General features: G+C 39.8%; 9 protein-coding genes across 9 annotated transcripts; all 9 read left to right on the top strand.

Moving 5' to 3' along the window:
- Positions 1-411: 411 nt before the first annotated feature.
- LSM04_001490 (uncharacterized protein) lies at positions 412-1,506 on the top strand (the record flags this gene model as incomplete). The annotated part of the gene is made up of 1 exon (XM_067331013.1): positions 412-1,506. The coding sequence occupies one exon, from the start codon at positions 412-414 to the stop codon at positions 1,504-1,506; it is 1,095 nt and encodes a 364-aa protein (XP_067191895.1).
- A 511-nt stretch (positions 1,507-2,017) lies between these two features.
- LSM04_007449 (uncharacterized protein) lies at positions 2,018-5,848 on the top strand (the record flags this gene model as incomplete). The annotated part of the gene is made up of 1 exon (XM_067331012.1): positions 2,018-5,848. The coding sequence occupies one exon, from the start codon at positions 2,018-2,020 to the stop codon at positions 5,846-5,848; it is 3,831 nt and encodes a 1,276-aa protein (XP_067192011.1).
- Positions 5,849-6,206: 358 nt separating this feature from the next.
- On the top strand, positions 6,207-6,767 carry LSM04_005311 (uncharacterized protein; the record flags this gene model as incomplete). The annotated part of the gene is made up of 1 exon (XM_067331010.1): positions 6,207-6,767. One exon carries the CDS (start codon positions 6,207-6,209, stop codon positions 6,765-6,767), a length of 561 nt encoding a protein of 186 aa, XP_067191968.1.
- Positions 6,768-7,259: 492 nt separating this feature from the next.
- LSM04_007554 (Ataxin 2) lies at positions 7,260-8,894 on the top strand (the record flags this gene model as incomplete). Its single annotated transcript, XM_067331009.1, has 1 exon — positions 7,260-8,894. One exon carries the CDS (start codon positions 7,260-7,262, stop codon positions 8,892-8,894), a length of 1,635 nt encoding a protein of 544 aa, XP_067192016.1.
- Positions 8,895-11,804: 2,910 nt separating this feature from the next.
- LSM04_005300 (uncharacterized protein) lies at positions 11,805-12,056 on the top strand (the record flags this gene model as incomplete). Its single annotated transcript, XM_067331008.1, has 1 exon — positions 11,805-12,056. One exon carries the CDS (start codon positions 11,805-11,807, stop codon positions 12,054-12,056), a length of 252 nt encoding a protein of 83 aa, XP_067191967.1.
- A 626-nt stretch (positions 12,057-12,682) lies between these two features.
- On the top strand, positions 12,683-13,729 carry LSM04_003918 (uncharacterized protein; the record flags this gene model as incomplete). The annotated part of the gene is made up of 1 exon (XM_067331007.1): positions 12,683-13,729. One exon carries the CDS (start codon positions 12,683-12,685, stop codon positions 13,727-13,729), a length of 1,047 nt encoding a protein of 348 aa, XP_067191939.1.
- Positions 13,730-14,229: 500 nt separating this feature from the next.
- Positions 14,230-14,757, top strand: LSM04_009377 (uncharacterized protein; the record flags this gene model as incomplete). Its single annotated transcript, XM_067331006.1, has 1 exon — positions 14,230-14,757. The coding sequence occupies one exon, from the start codon at positions 14,230-14,232 to the stop codon at positions 14,755-14,757; it is 528 nt and encodes a 175-aa protein (XP_067192046.1).
- Positions 14,758-15,579: 822 nt separating this feature from the next.
- Positions 15,580-17,676, top strand: LSM04_004929 (Nucleoside diphosphate kinase-like domain; the record flags this gene model as incomplete). Its single annotated transcript, XM_067331005.1, has 1 exon — positions 15,580-17,676. The coding sequence occupies one exon, from the start codon at positions 15,580-15,582 to the stop codon at positions 17,674-17,676; it is 2,097 nt and encodes a 698-aa protein (XP_067191960.1).
- Positions 17,677-18,962: 1,286 nt separating this feature from the next.
- Positions 18,963-21,206, top strand: LSM04_005908 (MIF4G-like; the record flags this gene model as incomplete). Its single annotated transcript, XM_067331004.1, has 1 exon — positions 18,963-21,206. The coding sequence occupies one exon, from the start codon at positions 18,963-18,965 to the stop codon at positions 21,204-21,206; it is 2,244 nt and encodes a 747-aa protein (XP_067191979.1).
- Between the last annotated feature and the right edge of the window lie 2,186 nt (positions 21,207-23,392).

The raw sequence follows: 23,392 nt of genomic DNA, 5'->3' as shown, positions 1-23,392 counted from the left end.
ATATGTGTTTCTGGGTATCCCTTTCATTGAAGTACCTTGGCCTAAGCCTACCCATTGACTGAGAAGATTGAAAGCGTAAGAAAATGGAAAAAGGGAAAGTAAAAAAGAGAAGCTGAGAAGAAGTATTTTGCAGTTTTTTTAGAATGATGTTGAACTAATTATTATGTTTTTTTCATTGAATGGTTGTAATTCTTTTTTTTCTTTTTTGTTCTTTTTTTTTCATATTTCTTGTTTCTCTCGTTTATTTTTATTGGCTTTACTATTGATAGCAGCAAGAGAGATTCCTTGAGGGAGTGTGACAGTGATAGTGGGGCCTGTTAGTGGTATTCTGCTGCAGTACAAGGAAATAAAATAGGTTTGAGTAAACGAAAGAATTATCAAAGTATTGGGCAAAAGTACAACCAATAGTAAATGGGAAATCGACAAGCTGCTGCAGTGCGTTCCGCACCACCAAGATCTTTTTTTCTTGTAGTTGGTGGGCCACGCATTAGGTACGTTGGAGAACCTGCTTCACGTGGTCCTCTTATATTTGATGTAGAGACGGAGCGGGCTGATGATAATGAGACTGTTCAACGTGCAGAAACCGTGCAATTGCAGGTAGCTGTTCCCTCTAGACAATCGTTCAAACTAACACGGGTAAACCCAGTGAACAAAAATTTTGGTTTTATGCTGAGTTTCTCACTTGGTATAATGAAACCAGGGCAGACGCTACGAGTGCTTGCAGGTGTAGATATTGAGTATCTTCCAGGTGAAGGGGTTCGACTAATGCAATCGGATAAGAGTCAAAATCCATTTTGTGTTTACGATATTGTATCACCAGAGGATTTTAAAGATGAGATAGAAGTGAGTGAAGTGTTGCATTTGCAAAAACTCTCTCATGCAGTGATCTCTGGAGAAGGTGTTGCGAGACGTATCACGTATGCACCTATTGTTGTAGAACTTATGTACGAGATCCCTGTAGAAGCTGAGGCCACTACTGCAACGCAAGCAGAAGTGTATGATGGACTCTCAGAGGAAGAAGGAGTGGTGGTGAATCAAGCTCAGAATAACTCATCCAACTCCACATCCCTGTCCCCTGATGCGACTACAAGTACTGAGGTTCGCACGATGCGAATAATACAGTATACTTTTCTTGATTATCCCGATGAAGCACTGGAAAAGGCATCACTGACATCTTTCCTGCGGGATGAGACAGGCAATACTGCAGAGCGGCCGGTGTATGAAGCAAAGGTGGTACGACAGTTACTGCAACGCGGTACGGAAGTATACGAACTCGATGATGTATTTGACCTTGATGCCTGTGATGAAATTAGCGAGGACCTTGATGAAGAGGAGGCAGAGGAGGCGGGACTATGCGTCATTTGCCTCACAAACCCAAAAGATACAACACTGCTTCCATGCCGTCACATGTGTTTGTGTCATGAATGTGTTGCGGTGCTGCGACTACAAGAGAGTAACCGATGCCCGGTCTGTCGTGCTGCTATTGTGCGCCACATGATAGCGTAGGAAGCACGAGAGAGCAATAACGAAAAGGAAATCAAAAGCAAAAAAGAGAGAGAAAGAGAAAGAAGGAAGAAGAGGTAGGAAATAGACAAAATAACAGGATGATACAGTACACAATGTAACGAAAAGTAAAAAGAAGCTCTTTTTTCTCTCACTTTTCTCCAGTTTGTTAGGGTTCAGTGCGTATTCTTAATCTTCTTTTTTTTTTCTTTTCATTTATGTGTGTATGTGTTTCTTACTTTTCTAGTTTTTTTTTTTTTCAAAGCTGTTTTATTTGTTCTTATTGGCATGCAGCTTACACCATATATATATATATATATATATATATATATATATTTATTTATTTATTTATTTATTTATTTATTTGTTCATTAATTTATATAGATCTGTGGGATGTGTATTTTATCTACGAGTGTATATATTGTTTCTACGTGGTTAGAAATGCTGTAGATAAGATTGTATCTTGCGAATTTTTTTTCCTTCTGATTTTCATCTTAAGTATTCAATCCTAGTTATGCCAAAAACTCTCTCTACTTCTCTTGAAAAAGACGTACAACGCGTGGAAGAAAGAAAGAATATAGAGGATGTTAATATCAATGCGGAGAATGAATCTTCACGGCCATCAAGACGTGCATTACATAGGCAGGCGGTTAAGAAATTCAATGAACGACGCAAGAATGAAGAACGACGACGTCTGGCAGATGAACGTGACAGTAACTTAATTCAGTCCCGTAACAACAGTAGTAGCAATAGCAACAGTAGTGACAGCCATTGTGAGCAATGTAGTTCGTTAAAAGTAATTAATAAAAACAGTACGAAAAACCCTGTATTAATTGGAAAATGGGAGTTTGATTTTTTTTTCCGGACCATACCTTCTGAGTTGCTACCTTCACGCGGAGAATCTGTAGATACGGAGAATGACCAGGAAGAATCGCCTTCTGTTCTCTACAATAAAGAGGAACAGTCACTTGTCGTAGTGAATGATGGTGATGATAATGATATGCGACCTTTGAAGTCTTCAGTGCCACTTAAAGCTATGATGCAAAGCAATCTAACTAAAAGTATTCATGTACGACGTCTTGAAGGTGTTCCACCACTTCCAATGATTATGCCAATTCCAACAGGGACTGATCTAGATGAACCGACAAGGAACTATTTGCTACCTGATACCACTTATAATGTTCACCAACATGCCCCAGGATTTGAGAGAGACGAAAACATGGCTAAGCGATCGATGCTTGCCTGTGCTGTGAGAGAATGGAGAGGTGGTGACGATAATGTATTAGTGTTATCAACAGGTGAGGCACTTCGAAGTGTGTTTGAATCCACATACGGGGAAGCAAAACCATTGGCTCTAGAAGTTAGGCGTGTTGGACCAACTCTACTGATTGACTCACATAGTGAACGACAGTTTCGTACACGTGCAAAAGATATGCGAGAGAAAGCCCTTCTGGGTAAAGCATTATACCGTATTCATGACGAATCATTCTCCGTAAAAGAGAATGATTCTGTGAATCCTTCTGAAAACGGTGTTGTTGCATTGCCAATGCATCGTGTAGGTTCTGGAGCACTTTCAAAGGAAACACGAATGTTGAGTCGTTACTCACATATCTTTCGTTGGGAAATTGGTTCTATGGATGTGTTAGTCGGTATTGACACACCAATTGTGCTTGATCACAGGGACAATACAGAATATGTGTTGAAATTAAAGGACATTTCTGTTGCTATGACACCACAGGAAGTACAACGTGAGGCATTAAACTCTTGGTTTGATGCCACACTTGCTAATGTGCCTCAAGTTGGAATCTATGTGCATAACAAGGGTGTTATTCAACAATATGAAGTGAAAAAAGCACAGGAAATGCTTGGTCTTGTAGAGGGAAGTATGGCAACAGCATCAATGAATTTTACAACTAATGTACTACAGTGGTTAGTAGCACAGTGTACAAAGGATGGAGTAACATATGCGGTGCTTCGAAATTATGCGACTGGTGACCTTGAAATCTATGAGTGCTCTAAAGATGAGCACTTTGATAAATTTCTTCCTGGAGAAAGTAAAACTGAAGGTGATTTTATCACAGATCCGTCTACCACCGATAAAACAGATGATGATAATAATAATAATAATAATAATAATAATAATAATAATAATAATAATAGAGTAGATAGCATAAATACGGAAGAAACTACTACAGATCAGAGTACAAAAGGGCATCATAATGCGACTGAGAATGAACGGCTTAACTGGGGATTGGCAACCATGTGTTTCCGAATGGGCGTGCATCTGAAAGACTCCGAAAAAAAGGCCTTTGATGCTTTTTCTCTCTTGTTACGTAGTTTTTCTCTTTATTTTCAGCAAAAAACGCGGATGGAGGAGGCTTCTCAGCATATTTGCGATATAGTAAAATCTCTACCTACTCTTATTCGCGCTTTGATAAATGGCCGGAAGGCAGAAATTGAAGAACAAGGTGGAATTATTCAATTACCAGTGGTTTACCGAGAGGCCTTCTTAGCATGTGGACGTTTTGAAATGCGGTTACAAGAGGCTATATATGATGAAACTCTACCAATTCCAACTCGACGAACTTTTTTGAAATGTATACTTCCTTGTAGCGCTGCTTTATGTGTCTGTATTGCCCGAACTGTTGAGCAATTTTCTGCGGAACGACGTGTTTATCTACGACTACGAGCGGAAAAAAACCGTGGTAGCAATATGCACATTCACAGTCTTATAGCAAAAGATTTATTGCAGGTGGTTGTGGAAGGTTTATTACGTTTGGAGCAGATGAATAACATACTAAAGGATGATACTAGACTGATACTTTGTACAGGTATAGATCAAAAAGAACATCAAGCGGCTTTAATTGATACCAAGACAGAAATGATTGATATAACACCTCTTACAAGAGCGTCATGGGAACTTTATGCGGATGTTGTTCTCCTCGTAATGAGTGACCGTACACCATTTACAGCAAATCTACTAGTTGAACTAAGTCGACGCATAAAATCTCGTGAGGACAGACGCAATGGTGAAAACGTTCATTCCAGTGTTACTGTTTCTAATGGTGATACAGAAAAGTCAACTTCTGTTTCTGGTCGAGGATCTTCTAGTGGTGGTGAGAAAATACTAACGTGGTTATCGTCTATTACGCATGACCCGGTTTCACTTTCCTTTACAGCCCTTCGGTTTCTTACTAAAGTAGGACTTGAGTCAAAGCGGTTATTGTTAAAGATGGCGCAAGTCTATTACCATGTTGGACATCATCATCTTCTTACTGACCGTTACACAAAAGCACTTGAATCACTACATCGTGCCCAATCACTCTTTAAAGCGACGCAACAAGCAGCAGTGGATGATGTCTTTGGCGGTTGTAGCGTTCCATCTGGCACTGTTACGATAAAAGACGTACATCATGCGCTTGGCGATGTTTATATTCGTATGGCGTCTTTCAAATCACATCTCGCCTCTGTGGAGCTGCGAATTAGCGTGCAACAACCACTGGCGTTTGGTGAGGTGCGTGTATTATCACCAGAAGAGGAGGCCTTCTACCGTCACGCCGTGGATCACTTCACAAATTGTGAGGCGAATGCTCGTCTTGCCGCCGCACTCCGCGTTTACGCCTCGCGGATGATTGGACATATTGTATGCAGCGGCCAACAGGCGGATGTGGCGAAGGGGCGGCATATTTATTCTATGCTTCGTAAGGCGGGTGATCTTTCCAGCAATGACGTCGAAGTGGATTGGGAAGTGCTACGACTGTGCACATGTGCAACACATCACGCAGCCTTGCAACATAAAGCAGAGGAAATTACCTCACAGTGGGAAACTGTTTCTTTTTCAGAAACTAATATTACTTCTAGTACTAGAGGCATGCCTGTAGTGTTGGCATCTATAATCCACCCACTGGAATATTTACTCCAAATGGCGCTTGTCTCTTTGGTGTTATTGGAAGGGAAAAAGAACATGAAGGCTCATCAGGTGATGTCCAATGTGCGTGGATGTATCGCACAATTAGTGGTAGCACTCAATGAATGTCAAGAAACTAGTAATAACGCTTCGAGTGCATTCTTGGTTCGTGTACTTGCCACCTGGAAGGCGCGATGTTCACATGAGTGGATGTGTCATATGTCACTGATGATAAGTATTCGGGCTATGCGAGTGTTGATGCGTTTGTTACCAACTGGAAAGAAGTCAGGGACAAAGGGAGTGATGCAGGAACTCGTTAATATACAGAAGGAAATGGATGATTTCGTACGAACGGACATCTGCTGTGGAGATGAATGTCAGTTCTCAAAGCTTTCTACGTCACTCGTTAGAGTACTGGAGGGCGTCACAAAATGGTAATAAATAAAATTTTCGTTTTAATACTGTGCTAGTCTGCTTATGGCATATATATATATATATATATATAATGTCTATGGGTGTATAATTGACATACCAGAATAAACATAAAATAATTTTCCTTTGACATATGGAGGTATTTGGGTACCTTATTATTATTTTACTTTAGATGATGGATGCATACAAGAAGAGATAGCTATAATCTCTCCTTTTTCTGTTTTCCCCCAGTATTACTATATATTTCCTTTTCCTTTTTCCTTTTTTTCTCTTTTCTCTCTTTTTCTTTTTTACCACACGATGCGCCTCTATGCCTTTACCTCATCTACAGGAAGGATTTTCTCAGTGAAGTGACTGAGACGTCATGCGGCGTGCCTGCTGCCGTTGTGTGCGGCCGCTCGGTGTATTCTCTGCCGCTGCGCTGCGGCAATCCACCGCGGCTGTTTCCACCGGCGTCTTTGACCACGGCCCCTTCCAACACCGCAGCCGCCACACATTCAACACTATTCCACTGCACGACGCCAACCGCCTCGGTGGCCGCACGGCGTATCTGCGGGAAATAGGCCCCGTTGATCAAAAGTCACGCGGTCGTCGCTTTAAGAAGGACCCACGCACCGTCCAATTCAACGTGGATGTGTGGTGTGCGCAGCAGACGCTGCGGAAGCGGTGGAAACAACGCGATTGGGAGGTGGTGGAAGTGCCGTTCCGACACGCACCGGCGGAGCAGCAGCGCGTTGTGCCGGAGTTGTACACAGATGTCCCAATGATGACAGATCCAGCACGGCAGGACTATAGCAATATCCGCAGCAAAGTATACGACCGAGAGGCGCTGCAGCACGTGCTCTTTGGTGCTACAAGTACACTTCCTTACCCGCCACTGCAGTACGTGGACAAGCAGGCGATGACGTTGGATAAATTTTTGTAGGAGACACAGACATACACACTTGCGGAAAGCAAAAAAGAATGAAAGAAAAAACAAACTGAAGGACAAGAAGAACGAAATAATGTGATACATTGAGAAGTTTGTACATTTTCATTTTGTTGTGGTTGTTGTTGTTGTCGTTGTTTCTATGTGTTTTTTTTTTTTTTTGCTTTGTTTGGCGCATGTTAAGCCTCTGTTAACCCAAAGCTATTTTATCCCACTAATTTCCCTTCTTTATTTATTTTTTTTAATCATTTTTTTATTATTTTGGTTTTTCATCCTTCTGTGATGTGCACAAGAAAGGAAGTTGTTGGTTTCTTGTGCTGTGAATACCAGGCAACTGACGTGAAACTCAATTAAAAACGAAAAAAAATACACATACAGGGTTACTTGTGGTCACGGAGGTGTACACGAACAGGAAAGAAAAATCGAAGGAAATAAGTTAACAACCAAGGAAAAAAAAGGAAAACAAAAAAACAGCGACTAGTCGTTCAGATGGAGGCATCATATAGCAGCAATGCTGATCGCTTGCAGTACCTTTACCTGAACCTGGTCGGTCATGTGGTTCGGGTTCGCTTGGTTGATGGTACATGTGTGGAAGGACTATTTATGTCCCGTTCGGATGTTGATGCGGAGGGTGACTCGTCTATTATGCTCTGCTGTACTCGGTACGTTTCCTCCGCAAAGCATAAACCGCTTGACCCGTCATGTGTGGAGTTTGAAAAGGACACAACAATCCCATATCGGGACATAATAATGGTGGAGGCGCAAAACGTGAAAATTCGTACGGAGGCGCCTGGAAGAGTGGATGAACGCCATGGTGATCTTTCTATGAACAAGTTTGATTGGGCCGATGATGGCGCCAATGAGTTACTGGATGCTGGTCAGAATGAATCATGGGATCAGTTTGCGGTGAATGAAAAGACATTTGGAGTAAAGACAACATACAAGGAAGAGCTCTACACAACTCGCTTGGACCACAGCAAAATTACAGAAGAGCAACGTGCCCATGCTGATCGCGTTGCTCGTGAAATTGAAGTTTCAACAACGCGAGGAATTGCACATCGAATGGAACGTGAAGAATACTTGAAGGATGATGAAGGAAGGGATGAAGGGACTTTGTACTCTGATGTGTACCGACCTCAGCAAGAGGAAAAGGCTGCCTATGCACCTCCTTCTGGAACAGGACGAAAGAGAGGTAATGAGATGCAACAAACACCACCACCACCCCAAGCAGCCGCAGCTGCAGTTGCTCCAGCAGTAAATACAGCAACTGCAACAGGAACGGCAGCCGCATCTCTTGCAGAAGAAAACGCCACGCGTCACAGGAGAGCTGATGAAGAAAAGCTTTCCATGCAACATGATAATCATCCAAAGTCTCCTGGATTTAACCCAGCGGCTACACCTTATACACCCATGAAGCCTGGTACATCTACAATTCCTGCGATGGATTTTCTTACAGCATTGGGAAACGCTGTTAGTGGCAATGATCTATGTTACACCTCTCCCTCAAGTTGGCCAGGAGGTGCATCCACGTACTATGATCAAGATGATTCCTCGTATTCGCAGCATAGCTACGAACCTTTGGCTGCTCCAGGCGCAGGGGCTGCACAACCAATGTTCATGGGTCTGCAGCCGTCAGGCCCCCCACACCATAGATCGTACCAGAATGCTGGGACGAGGATGAATCCAAATCCGCAAATGCCAATGCACCACATGCAAGCCCAGCAATTCCACCACCAGCACCATCAACACCATCAAGCACAGCCACAACAGCCATTTCACGGTTTTGGCAACTTTGTCCCCCAACAGCATCACACCCCGCCCATGCAGGATTACGTCCCCACCAGAGGCGGCCCCACAAACCCCATGCGGGCCCAAATGCGGCCGTCGAAAAACAACGTCGCCCTCCGCCAGGAGCCGCAGCAGCCGGTGAGCGCAAACACGACCGTCGCCCCGCTGCCCGCCGTTGACGGCCCCGCCCCGCCCGCCGCCGCCGAAGTGCGACAGGCGCCGAAATTACAACGTGGCCGCGGCGCAACGGCAGTGCAGCGGGGGGACGTTGACAGCGGCGTGGAGACGGGCGGCGGCACAGGCTCCGTCGCACCAAAGAAGCGCGGCGGAAAGTAAATGGGAATGAGCGTGAAGGAAGAAAATGAAAGGCAGGGGGTGAAGTCGTCAGATGAGGGGGAGTGCTGTGGAAAAGAGAGAAGGATCGGGGTGTGAGGTGGGAGAGGGGATAAGTAAGAAAGGAAAATGAAGGGAAGATACCCTGCACACACACACACACATGAAACTATATATACGTATGCGTACATTTTTGTGGGAAACAGGAGCCCAAAGAACTTGAGTAAACATAGAACAGAGAGAGAGAGAGGGAGCAACGAAAGCTCTTACATTAACAACACAATAGGGAAGAAGAATGGAAAACATGACAATATTGACAAGATATGCGTCATCGCGGAGTGAACCCAAGGAACCACACTAACTGATGCTTGTCTCTCTCGAAACCCGAAAAAGGGAGGGATGAATGAAGAGAAAAGGAAATGGAGAAGACGAGTGGGCGAGTGAGAAAGAAGACGAAGAAATTGCATCAAAATGGAAAATATAGAAGTCCCCGTACTAGTTTCTTTATTTACTTATTCCTACGGGTGCTCTGTTGTTTCTCTCTCTCTCTCTCTGTAGATGCGTACTTGTGGGTTTGTGTATGTATGTGTGTGTCTGTTTGTGTTTCTTTAGAAGTATACTGTTAAAAAAAAATGGAGCAAACACAAGAAGAAAAACAACAATGAGGGAAAGATAAGAACTGTGGTATCAAACCCTCAGATAAAAATAGGAAAGGACAAGAATTCTGCGCCTAGAAAAATGAACAAGACCGAATAGTCAACAAAAAAGACGAGATAAGAACCCAAAAGAGGGAAAGTAGGAATTGTATGCGAAGGTAATAAATAAAAAAGAGATTTGTTTTCAGATAAGGTAACTCTTGTCTCTCTCTCTCTCTCTATTTCTATTTCTCTAATTCACTCTCTTACTACTTTCTTTCTTTCTGTAGGGAAAAATATCCTTGTCTTTATTTCTGTGTGTGCCGGGGTGTGCACCTGCCTCTGTCTTTGCATATTATTTATAAATGGTATACAGATAACGCAAAGCATAGATATGTACACATGGACATCAATAGCATCAGATATATGTTCAGTTGTCTTTTACTTATCATTCTCTTATTTTTCTTTAAGAAGAGAAAAAAAAACTCTTTTCCTTCTGCACAGGTATTGTGCGTGATGGATTGTTTCTTTCCCCCGCCCTTTTTTTTTATCTTTTTTTTTCCTTGTTCATTTTTACTTTGGTTCATCGCCACTCTCCTATTCTCGGTGTGCGTGTGTTTGTCTTCTCATTTGTTTTTTTCCTTTTTTTTGAAGTGTGTCCGCTGCGGACTGCACTTTATGTAAGAGCTGTAAATGGTTTAATCGACTGAAAGAGGATCAGGGGAAAAATAAAAACAAAGGTTGAAAACTGCCTGCCTAATATATATATATTGCGAATAGTGAGTGGCTCACTCTGTGAATGGCGCGGTAAAAAAGAAACACAAGGTAAAAAGAAAAAGGAAAAAAGAGCAAGCAGTTACTATGGATACATGCAAAACATATTGCTATACGGTAAAAAAGAAAAAAGAAAAAGAAAGGGGTCAAAGCAAGAAAATGATAATTAGAAATAGCGAGTGTAGTGAGGGGATGGGAGAAACAAGAAAAGAGTTAGGGGAGTGACCAAAAAAAAAAAGAAAAGAGGGTATTATTATTATGGTACTTTGAACTTTCTTCTGGCAATAGTTTGGTTTCTTCATTAGTTTAATCTTTCTTCTTCTTTTTTAGGTAGGGGTTTTTATTTACATCTTGGTAATTCTATTGCACTTGCTTATCTTCAACTTTTTATTTCTGCTGCGGTTGATAATTTTTTTTTTGACTTTTTTTCTCCGTGATGCTCATGTTTGAAGTGATAGGTTATTCGAATATATATATATGTATATGTATATATATATATATATAATATGGAGGATTAAAGCAAAGTATGAACGTGGAAAGAAAGAGAAAGGATTACTGCAGCATTCAGAAGAAAATAAAAAAGGTCTCAGAACACACCCCTCAACAAGAAAAAAGTGCTTAGATCATTCCTCCATTTTCATTTTTGAACGAAGGAAGTACGTGTTTTTGTTTTTTTTTTTTTTGTTTGTTTTATTTTGTGAGAGAAAAAGAGAAACAGATGAAGAAAGAAGAGGTTCTGTAAATTCAAGTGCAACTTTTGTTTGTGGGCCTCCTTTTCTCCCTAAAAGGGAAGAAATGATCAGTTTTTTCCCCCGTATCTTTGTGATCATTTTCTTCCATCTGTGTAAAGGAATCAGGTACCATCGATAGAAGTGGAAGGAACGGAGAGAAAAAAAAAATTGATGTGAACTCGAAAAAAAAGGAAAGAAGAAAAAAAAGAGGAAGATTGAAAGATTGAGTTTACATCTGTTCGTAGGAAAGAGAAACGAGAAATAGGGAGAGAGGCGGAGATAGTGAGAACAGCAGGAACCCCAGTTTTCTCGCTTCAGTTTTTTTGACTTCCCGTAAACCTCCTTCTTTTTTCTTTATTTTGTTTTTTACTCTTTTTCTTTTTTTTGCCCTTGTTTCTTCCTATTGCGGCTTTAGGATCATGCAAATGTTTTTTTTTTAATGTAGTTCTTCATCACTATACACTTTCTTCTTTTCTTTTCTTTTTTTTTTCATTTTTCTTTCGTGATCTACTTGGGTTTATCGCCTGTTTGCTGATTACGTGGGGAAACACACAAACACACATACATAGTGATTCACTCACATAAGAGTAACGAAAAAAGAAAAAAGAAAAATAATAGCAATAATAATAATTATTATTATAATTATTATTATTATTATTATTATTATTATTATTATTTTAATTATAGAACGAACAACCGATAGAAAACGAAAACAAGAATAAAATAAAAGAAAAAACGACAACAACAATAATAAAAGGAGAGGAGTATTTCTCATGACTGAAACCTTAATGCAACTGCAGAATCCCTTCGCCTCCGAACCGGAAGAAGCGGAAGTGTCAAATTCCCCCATTGTCTCTAGTGATATTCCGTGTAAAAGTGTTAAGGGAATATCAATGGGGGAATATCAACAAAACGATGAAGAAGAAGAAGAAAACGATGATGACTGCCCAACACCGCCGTATGTTCCTTGTAGATGTCAATTTGGTTTATCTGCACCGGCGTTTGTACTGGATTTAGATGACTGACGTTATTATTATTATTATTACTATTATTATTATTATTATTATTATTATTATTATTATTATTACTATTATTATTATTATTATTATTATTATTATTATTATTATTATTATTATTATTATTATTATTATTATTAGTTAGAGAGAGGGGAAAGATGCTGCTGTATTATACTTTGTAAATTCCATTCTTTTTTTTTTGTTGTTCTTCTAAATGATGCGTGTTATTTTGGTTCTTGTACATATTAGTGCCGCATCTTGTACATGTGTTTTTTTGTTCTGTTCTCTTTACGTCGTTTTTTTTTATTTGTTTTACTTTTGGTTATCTGCGTATTTATTTATTTGTTTATTTGTCTGTCTGCATCTCAAGTTGAAACTTTTTTTCCTTTCTTTTTGCATCTTATCTCATATTTTCATGAATTCTCGAGTGAAAGGCAATAGCTCTATTGAGGGGAAACAATATAAAGAAGAGATAATAGCAATAATAATAATAATAATAATAATAATAATAATAATAATAATAATAATAATAATAAATAAGTAAATAAACAATAAAAGCAGTAAAAAAAGAAATAAAAGAGGAAGATTGAAGGAAAGGTGTGTGTGTGTTTACTTATTACATTAGTTGCTGGACTATGATGTGTGAAGCATCCACGCAAGAAAAGAATGTCGCAACACACAAACCGCCATCGTCATTATTTTCAAGTCTTTCTGTTAATTGTAACGATGTCCCATGGGCCCTCCGCTTTATTGCCCTTCACCACACACACACCAGCAATCTCAATAATAATAATAATAATAATAATAATAATAATAATAATAATAATAATAATCTAAATAAGAATCTCAACAGTAAGGGCCACTGTGGCGATAATGCGGCTCTTCGTCAGTTGTTGGATGTTGCGGGGGAAATGCGAACAAAACAGGAGTCGTCTGTTGCGGGCGACACCGCGGCGGAAATGTTTTTCTGTCGATTACTGCACTGGCCGCTGACAACACTCACGCAATGTGTTTCTCTTCTTCGCATGGTGCGTCGTTTTATGCATGAGTGGATCATAACAATACAAACAACAGCAATTGAGGGAAAGAAAGAGAAAAAAGAAGAAAAAGAAAAAGAAGCATCAATGTTAATATCAGCAGTTGGAACTCCTTATCGACGGTTATACAATATTTGTCTTTGGCAGCGACGTCACCCAATGTTCATTCTCGCTCCTGTGCTGGATGCCTTTGGTGAATCACTTTCGTGTGAAAAATTAAATGATGTGCTGGAGGCGCTCTCGCAGCATCTCATTAGTGGAATAAATCATATTCCGCATTTACTTCGCTGTGATGTGTTTATGACGTATCCTAAACTTCCCTTTGCCCAACAGCAACAACTGATGGAAGTCCTTCAGGCGGGTTACTCCCTCCTCCCCACTAATACTAGTACTAGTAAAAGGAATAATAATAATAATAATAATAATAATAATAATAATAATAATATGGTTAATGATGGTTTAGGAAAAAATGAGACGTCTGAGTCCCTGCCATCTCCAGATGTGTATCTTGCCGATTATATAGATTTTGTGCCAACACGATTTGGCGTACATGATATTTCTGCTGAGGAATATAATGAACTGCGGCAAGCATTTGAACAGCATAAACAGGCAGGCCTCAGACGTTTGCTTTCATGCACACCATAGACGACTATTCATTTTGTTTTATCAGTAATGATTTTATTTTATTTTTTCTTTAATGTTTTTTTTTTTGCTTCTTTGTATGTTGGAGGGAAAAAAAGATAAAGGTGAGATTGGGTAGTGTCATTTGTCATTTCATTAAATCGTGATTGTGTACAGCACAAAACAGAGAAATATGGAGTTGTTTTTTTTTTTCATTTTTGGCTAATTGGTTTATTTTTTTTTTTTCAGAGACTCGAACAGAATACACAAATAGAAATTAGATGCATATGATTATGTATTGGTGGTTAGACTATAGTCTGGATTCTATCATTATTCATAATCATTAGTAATGTTTCTTCTTTTTAGGTGTTCATACGCATTCTCTTTTTCTTCTTTTTTTCTTCCTTCTTTGTTTCTCCAAGTTCTATAGAGGATTGCATATAAAATATCCTTCGCGTGTTCATATCATACTACATATTAATCTATTTATCTATAATATATATATATAGATAACAAAAAACAAAATGCAGGCGGTGGTGCAGCAGATCCACCGGGCCAACATGAAGGCCATGCTCTTAAGTAGAATTAACCTCATCTTCATTGCTGTGAACTGTGCCATGATGCTCACACTCATCGTTACGTGGGCCGTCTCAATTGCGAGGGAAGGCGGCGGTGTTCTCTCACGTTATGCCGCATGTATTATCGCCTTTGTGTTATTGGCCCTCGCCACATTTCTCTCCGCATTGGTGTACCGCATGCAGCCAAAACTGTCTCTCTACTACGCCCATGAAGTTATATCGATTCTCACTCTCATCATGACCGCCATATCAATGGGAATGAATGACGTTGTGGTGAATCTCTGTAATATGAAACAACAGCTGGCAAACACGCAGTGCGGCTCACACGTAGCGGAACTCGTCGCGGAGTTTCTCGTATGTGTGTCCATGGGGTTTAATTACGCATCGACACAACAACGTATTGTGACGTTTATTGATAAGGGAATACTCGATGGCATTAAGGGACGCTCCAACGGCATGACACAACTGCCCTAAAACACAGTTCACACCTATAAACAGTCAATAAACAAAGAAAAGAACAACAAGAAAAAAAGGAAAAAGAAGAGAAAAGCGTTAGCTTACATTGAAAGAGAAAGAGTATATATATATGTGTATTTGTATTTGTGTACCTGTAAGTGTGGTTATATTTCTCTCTGATAGACACGGATAGGAAGATAGAAAGAGAGATGTGCAGCGACTGAAAAGGAAAATAAAAAAAGAGACAAATATGTCTAAAAGAGAAGGTTAGAAGGGATAAAAGATAATAAGAAAGGGAAAAAGGTTATTTATATATGGATGCACGCTTTTTTTTTCGCTTTAATAGAAAAAATGGTTTGTTAGCATATATATATATAATTCTACGAAGATATGATTTTGTGTTTTTTTCAATCTTATTTCTTTTTTTTATCCTTTTCTTTTTTACTTTCTTTTCTTGTTTACGAGTCTCTATTTTCCTTTTTTTTTTTTTGTATATGCTACGTTTGTTCTATTTGCCTCTATGTGTGTTTCATTCCTCTCTGCTTTACACAGTGAAAAGGAAAAAAGAAAAGAGAGAAGAAATTTCCCCTTGCAGTGTTTTCCACGTTCTACATCTTGTCTACCAATGGACGAACTTTTCATTTTTCATTTTGTTTTCTCTTTCTTTCTCTCTCTCTCTCTGTATGATTATATATATATATATATATATATGTACATCTATATTATGGATATCTGTTTGATCCATTTGTAAAGTAGAGAATAAAATAAAAATAAAAAAGAAGAAAAAGAAGAAAAATAAAAAAGAAACGGACTCTCGAATTAATAATATAAATATATTGAATGTACATTGGTGCAACAAAGCCACACACTGCACATGTGGTGGAACACACCTTCCTTCTATGCAAACCAGATGCGGAACAGTATCATCGCTATATATTACAAACTGTATCTGATGCGGGGTTTCAGGTTCTCGCGAAGAGTTTCATTATCACACCGGCATTAGCAGAAGAAATTGCCAGTACATTCCCAAGTGTGCGACGCTCAATGTATGCGGAACGTGGGGTGGAGAAACTCCTCAGTGCCGGTAAAACCACAACTGGCAGTAGTCCGACGGCAGCGAGTAATGGTAGTGCTCAAGCCACGACAACGGCTACGACGACTGTGACTGGTAATAATAATAATAATAGTACTAGTAGTAGTGCGAATAGTACTGATCGTCGGTTGTTATCTGGTGTATGGCGGCGAGAACAGCACGATGCCCATCATGGTATTATTGCGCAGATTCTCGAACTCACCAGTAGACACGATCTCCGTCGTGATGGCGTTAACGCCGGCCTCCCAACATCCAATAATGACAAAAATGACAACCACAACGATGACCACAATCACAATCACAACAACAACAATAATAATAACAATAATAATAATAATAATAATAATAATAATAATAATAATAATAATAATAATAATAATAATAATAATAATAATAATAATAATAATAATAATAATAATCCTCATCAATACAACCATACCGTTGATGGCTTAGATGTTGAAGACCGTAGTGATCCGGAGATAGAGGTAGGTGGTGGTGATGCTGAGGCTGCTGGAAGTCCAAGCAACACCCAGTTGCCGGTGCAGTTCCCGCAGCGTGAAAACAAGACCGATCGCCGCATTGGTGCTGCTGCTGCACTGAAGAACACAATGATTGAAGCCCTGTCGTATCAGGATCTCCTCCGTGAACATGTGCAGCATCTCGCCTTTGGTGGTACCTGTATGGCGGTGGAGCTCTCCCGCGATAACGCGGTGGAGCGGCTTCTTGAGATTGTGGGCCCGGAGAACCCCATTGATGCCCGCCGCGTTGCCCCAAACAGTATTCGTGCCCGCCTTGGCCGGGATTTAATACGCAATGCCGTACACGCCGCCTCCAATCTCGCTGAGGCGAGTCACTGCATTTCCGCCGTGTTTGGCTTCGCCACGCACTACACCGCCGCGGACGTCCGCACACACGCCGCCGTCGCGGAGTCGGGTGGGGCGGAGAATGACGATTGCAATAGCGGCGGGGCGGCGGTGTGTGTGCGGCCGAGCTGCGAGTTGGTGTGTCTCCCACACCGCGGCCCGCTCAAACTCGGCAAGACGGTGCGGGTGGAGAAGACAAACCCGCAGGCCCACGTCGCGTACTACACAGGAAAGACATTGGAGGGCGAATCAACGGAGCGGGAAGAGCGGGAGAATACCGCCAAGGCCGCAGCCGCCGCAGAGAGTCGGGCATGGCAGCAGAAGGCGGAGCAGTTGGAACAGGAACTCGCGCAGGAGCGAATGGAACTCGTCACACACGCGAAATTACTGCGGACGCGGGAATTGGATTTACTGCTGCGTGAACACGCACTGGAGAAGGCAACACAGGGACTGTTTGCCCCACCACAGCCATATGTACAACAAGGACAAGGACAGCAAGGACAACAAAACTTCCCAGAACTTCCAGAGGGGAGTCTTGAGGATAATTTGTCACCAATTTCCTTTTTACCTCCCATTTTCTCAGGACGGCAGTCCACACTCATTCCGTATTCGATGGGGGAATTAATTCCAGGGAAGGGTTTAGCAGCTATGCGATTACAGTCGCAGCGTCGTGTTTCTCCGGGCATCACACCCCAAATGTTGTCTGCTATGGCGCCTGTTGTGGAGGCGGAGGATATATCGCTCTTGTTATCCAAACCGGTGCGTCTGCGTGCGTTGTATGCGGCTCTCCTGCACTTTTCAGGGAGTGGTGAACTTCTACGCGAGGATGTTGTCGCGCTCTACAATCGTAGTCCCGCTGTTCAAATGTTTTGGCTAGATAACCATCATGAATTCTTTGAAAAGTACCTGGATGAGCACACAGAAGAGCCAGTCTCCTTTGACAGCTTCGTCTCGGTATTGATGTTTTTGCTGAAACAGTAATTGGTATTACTTGTTGTTCTCCTGTTTTTTTTCTTTTTGTTGTTGCTTTCCTTCTGTTTGTTTTTCCAGAGGCATCATTGTTTATTATTTTTTTTTTTTTTTGCTCGAGAGTCATTTCTTTTTTTTCCCATGTAAATGACGTGTATATATATATATATATATGGTTATGGCCACTTCTCAGTATATTGAAAAGAGAAATAAAAAAATAAAAACAGACACACATGTACAAACTGTCCACATGCGGTGTTTACGCTTGTGAATTTTATCAAATTTTGCACTTTTTTTTTTAATTTATTTGTAATTTCTTATTTCTTCTTGGGACTACCATCATATAGTGGCGGTAAGAGTTGAATGACCGTAATGATAGTGATTTGTTTTCTGTGATTCTATTCCCTCTTTTCCTTTCTTGTTGGTTTTTTTTGTTGTTTTCCTTTAATAGTTTTTTTTCAAGGCGCTGGTGTATATAAATAGATATATTTATTTATTTATTGTTTACATATATTTATATACTTTAAGGGTTGGGAAAAGTGTAAGCAAAACATCTACAAGGAAACATAACTGCCAAGGTGCGGCAACACTAGCAATCGCACACAAACAAAGAGAGTAAAAAAAAAGAGAACAAGGTCAATTAACACAAGGAAACCACACAAGGTATTTAAAAAGAAAGAAAAGAAATAGAAGGGAAAGAAAGAAAAAAAGAAAGAGAAAAGAAGCAAAAAAAGAAAGAAATACTAGTTTGTTTCTTTTCCCTGGGCAATATACCGATTGTGTGCGCGTGCGTGATAGAGAAGAAAGGGGGAACAAAGGAAGATTTAAATTCCTTTGAAGAAGAGTATTAACGCAAAAAAAAAGAAAAAAAGGGAAAAGAGCAACAAAGAGAAAAAAGCCTTATTGTAACCACGGCAGTACAGGGAAGAAATAAATAAGGCAAACAGAAACAAAAAGAAAAAGGAAAGGAAAAGGGACCACCGGAAACTGCCTTTTAAAAAAAGTACAACTGCGGGTACTAAACCACAAGTAAAGCAAAGAAAGCCAGGTGTTACAATAGCAAATAGTGTGAACATTAAAAAAAGAGGACAAAGGAAACAAGTTTCACAAGCGGATCAAAAGGGACAACAACCAAGAAGAAGGCGAGGAAGAAAAAAAAGGGCGAGAGAGGAGTATACAAAGCGGCAAAAAAGACTCTCAAGGAGTGAAGAACGGCCCTTGTGTAAATATAGGAAAAGCAAAGAAGAAGAATAAAAAGGAAAGGAAAGGAAAACAAAAAAGAAAAAAGAAAACAAAAAATGGAACATCGAACCATGTTTAATGTACCGCCTCGTATAGGCTCTGCGCCACTCTCGCAGCCTCAACAGTCATTCCAACGCATGGCATTTCACAATACGAAAAACTTTTTACCTGCGCCGCCACGCCCGGGAGGTGAAAAACAACCATCAAAACAACAACAACAACAACAGACATCCGCATCGGCATCACCTCCGGCAGAAAATGCCGAACGTGGAACATTTGCAGGGACGTCAGGTTCCTCCACCACGGACTACCCAGAGAACTGCATTTATAATATAAGCGAGTTTGTCAAACTTCAGCATACAAAAGAATCACCACCAAATGGTGTTCTCGCCTTTGCGAGTGCACTATGGAAAGAAATGCCTGAAAACAAAGACAGTAGACCAGAGCACATTCTCTCTCGGGAAGAATTATTTCAGGGTGAGTCGGTGCCATCTAAAGTAATGAGCGAACGCAGACTGCATAATGAGGTCCTTGGTATTCTTGGAAGAGTTAGTGATGGAAACTTGGAAAAGATGAAGAAAGAATTGACTGATCTGCCAATTCGACAATCCACTGATGAAGAAATTCAACAAGTAATTCAGGTGATTTTTAACAAATCTATTCAACCAGAGGACAGTATATTTGTCCCACACTACGTCAAGCTGGTTTCGCATCTTATTAGTGACATTGGTGAGAATGAAGCAGCCGGTCGTCATATTCGTAATGCCATTATTCGACAATGCCAACACACCTTTGAACACTCTGAGGATGCGCAGGCACAACTTGAGCGGGAGATTGTAAATCTTCCAGAAGAAGAGGCGGAACAGCGACGCCTCAATTTTGCAGGAAAGCAAAAGGCCAATATTAACTTTTTAGGTCTTCTCTTCACTCACGGTCTTGTCCGTGAGCGGGTAGTTCTGCACGTTCTTGATTGGCTTCTCTACGGAAGTAAACGCAAACGTCGTATCCCTGCTGATTATGAGTTGATTCACTTTATGAATCTTCTTGTTACATGTGGGAAATACTTCTCGAGCGAAGGACAGGAACTTGTGCCAAAGTTCCGCGATGTCTTAGAAGAGTTGATGCGAACACATCCACAACGTCGTATGCAATTTTTGCTACTAAACACTGTGGAAACAATAGACAATGGATGGGCTCCACGCTATGGCCCTAATGCTGACAAGTCATCGCAGGAGAATGAAACAGAACGTCGTCCTTTACCGCCAGTTCCTCCACGTAATAAAGCTGCACCAGTAACACCCTCTAATCCAATTCCACCACGTGATTGTTTTTGGGCAGCTATGGATAAATTTTTTGTTACAAGCAGTTCTGAAGAAGTTATTTTGTTGTTGGCTGATATTCCTGAAGATACACGAATTGCGTACTGTACTTCTGTTATTCATCGTTATATAACAACTGTGCGATATGGCAAACAACGGGCTCGACTTGGTGAATTATTTGAAGAATTGGCGAATAAACGTGTCTTACCTGTGGAAGATGTACGCAATGCACTCTTAATTCACTTACGTGATGCAGTAAGAGAGGAATTATTCACAGACATTCCAAAGTACTTTTCTAACTATGCAGCTGTGATAAAAGGCGGACGTGATGTATTTCCTCAATCTCTTCACACCGATTTTCTTAACATTCTTGTCGACAGTGGGGTAAGTCGTGAAAAGATAGTAAGTATGGTGAGAGATGTACACAAGGTGCAAAGTGAGGGCCCAAATACAGTTGAAGCAGATCCAAAAAGTCGCTTCCGTGTACTTCCAGCGTTATTGCGATATACACCTCCACTTTTTTCAGGATATGTTATGGATGAGTCGGAGGATATATTAAGACAGGTAAGTGAATATGACACCGATGTGAGTTATTTCTGCAAACTCTGCGAAGAAGAAGTGGACTCGAGAGCCTTTTTTATGTTAACAAATGGACTAGGAAAGGCACCACAATTAACGTTCTCTATGATATCTGCCCTATTCACCTTTATACGCTTTGATGTACATATACTCGCCCGTGAGTATAAAGAGACATTAAAGAAGTTGATGACCTTTAAACAGTTGCATCTTCTGCTGGAAGAGGTGTATGTTACTTGGTTAGCCCTCGACCGCACCCCAGAAGACAGTTTCCCGCAGTTTGTGGAGGCGCTCCGATCATTAGGCGGGACAAAAGAACAAATTGACAAGTTTAAAGCCTATCTCACTAAGAACTACGGTGCCACTGGAAAGAAGGATGCGTTGTTGCTGAACAAGGGCAAATAAACAAAAAAATAAGAAGAAAAAAGAGAAATATACCATCCACCGGAAAAACAAAAAGAAAAAAGGAAAGAAAAGAAAGAAGAAAGGAAAAAACTAGAGGGAGAGAGAGAGAGAGCAATAGTAGAGAAACAAGAAAGAAAAAAGAGAACGTACAAAACGGAAAATAAGAGAAACAAACTACGGAAGGAAAAATGTCCTGGATAACCGACAGAAGAGAGATAAATAATGAAGATGAGAGAAAGAAAGAAACAGAAAAGTATGTGCCGCACAAAAAAAAAAGGAGGACGTCCCAAGTGAAGGAGAATAGTTGTGAAGGAATTTAGGGCAGATAAACAAATAAGAGATGGAACACAATGATGTCTGGAAGACTAAAGAGGGAAGAGAAATACAGAAATTAAAAAAGAAGTGTGTCTGGTACACAAAAAGGATGAATGCAGATGGATTGATTTACAGAGAAATAGAAGAAAATTACGAAAGAGGTTTATTCCTCATTCGATTACTTAAACCTTTTTTTTGCCCATTCCTTTTATTTTTATCTTTTCCCTTATTTCTCTGTTCTCCTTCTTGTAGGAAGACATGCATTCCATATAAAGGGCTTTTGTGCATATATATATATATATGTTGTTTCTTTTTATTTATCTCTGAATGGATGGTGGTGATTTCTGTGTGATTTGGTCTTTTCTTTTCTTTGTGTTTTTTTTTTTTTCTTTCGATCCCTTCCAAATCAGTTTTGCAACTTGTTTATTTCAATACGATGCGACATTTCCGAGTTTTTTTCCCTTTGTGTGCAATTCGAGTTGCTTTTTTTATTAGTGTTGCTGCTGACATCATTGTGAACTAATGTTCTTCTTCTTCGTTGGCTTTGATTTTTTTTTTATTATTGTTCCTCTCAATCTTTTATAGGCGTTCGTCATGATGTTTTCTTTTTTTTTTGCTTTTTTCTTTTCTCCGTTCGTTATTTCTCTGCACGTAGAATACGTGAGGCGATACGCATCTAAAAAAAAAGGCGACTGTTGTTTGCTTCTTTCTTTCTTTGTCGAGTAGTACTGAGAAGTAGCGGTGTTGGGAGTAGTGATAATGAGATGGATGGCCTAGCGGTTGGTAGTGTGGAATAGTAATAGGAAATACCACAGCAATTTTGTTTATATATATATATATATATGGAGTGAAAAAAGAAGAATGAAAAGAGGGGGCAATCCATTGAGTACGATTGAATGTGAAGATGAATAATAGGCAGAAGTGAGAATTTCTTGTTCCTCTTCTTTTGTTTTAATGATATATAACGACTATTGCTATCTACTAGTACTAATAGTGATGGTTGTATTATTATTATTAATATTATTATTATTATTATTATTATTATATGTTTATTATTATTATTATTGACTGAAGTAGGATTAACAGAGAAAACAAGGAATAAGTAACCGAAAACAAGAAAGTACGGAAAAAAAAACTGAGAAAAAAGAAAAGGGAAGAAAGAAAAAAAGAGGAGAAAATAAAGCTGTTTTAGCAGCACCTTTCATACATGCAAATAATCGTGATACTTTTATTATCATTATTATTATTATTATTATTATTATTATTATTACTTTTCAGTCAATGGTATATTTTTCTGTGTGTCTGCATGTGTTTTTGTGCCTCACGGTTTTATTCTTCTCTCTTCTTTTCTGTTGTGGAGTTGAGAGAAACTGTGAAGGCTTCTGTGTGTTTATTGATACTTTGTTGAAATTGAGAGAAAAAAAAATGAGAAATGCCAGACAGTTGTTAACAGCGGCAGATGTATCAATCCAGGGAATTGGAGGAAAACAAAAGAAAAAGAAGAATAATGAAAATAGAATACAATTTACGGATGGAATAAAGAAAGAAGGAAGGAATAAATACCTATATAATATATATATATATATAATATAATATAATATAATATATATAATCAGAGAAATATGGAAGAGAGAAGAGGGAACGCGAAAAGAAGGAAAAATAAATAGAAAAGTACTTGAGGATAACTGCAGCCACATAGTAAAGATAATAAAGGGATAAAACGGGAATAGACTATTAAGCAAGAGAAAAAAGAAAAGAGAGAAAAACAAATCATTACATGTGTATGTACATGGGCAACGGGTATATTACCGCTTTGGAAGAAGACATATGGAAATATGGATATATCTTTTATTATTATTGTGATTATTATT

Source organism: Trypanosoma melophagium (genome assembly GCF_022059095.1).
Source record: "Trypanosoma melophagium isolate St. Kilda chromosome Unknown ctg21segment0, whole genome shotgun sequence".
NCBI lineage: Eukaryota > Euglenozoa > Kinetoplastea > Trypanosomatida > Trypanosomatidae > Trypanosoma > Trypanosoma melophagium.
Note: the sequence above shows the minus strand (reverse complement) of the source record. Positions and strands in the feature narration are given on the sequence as shown.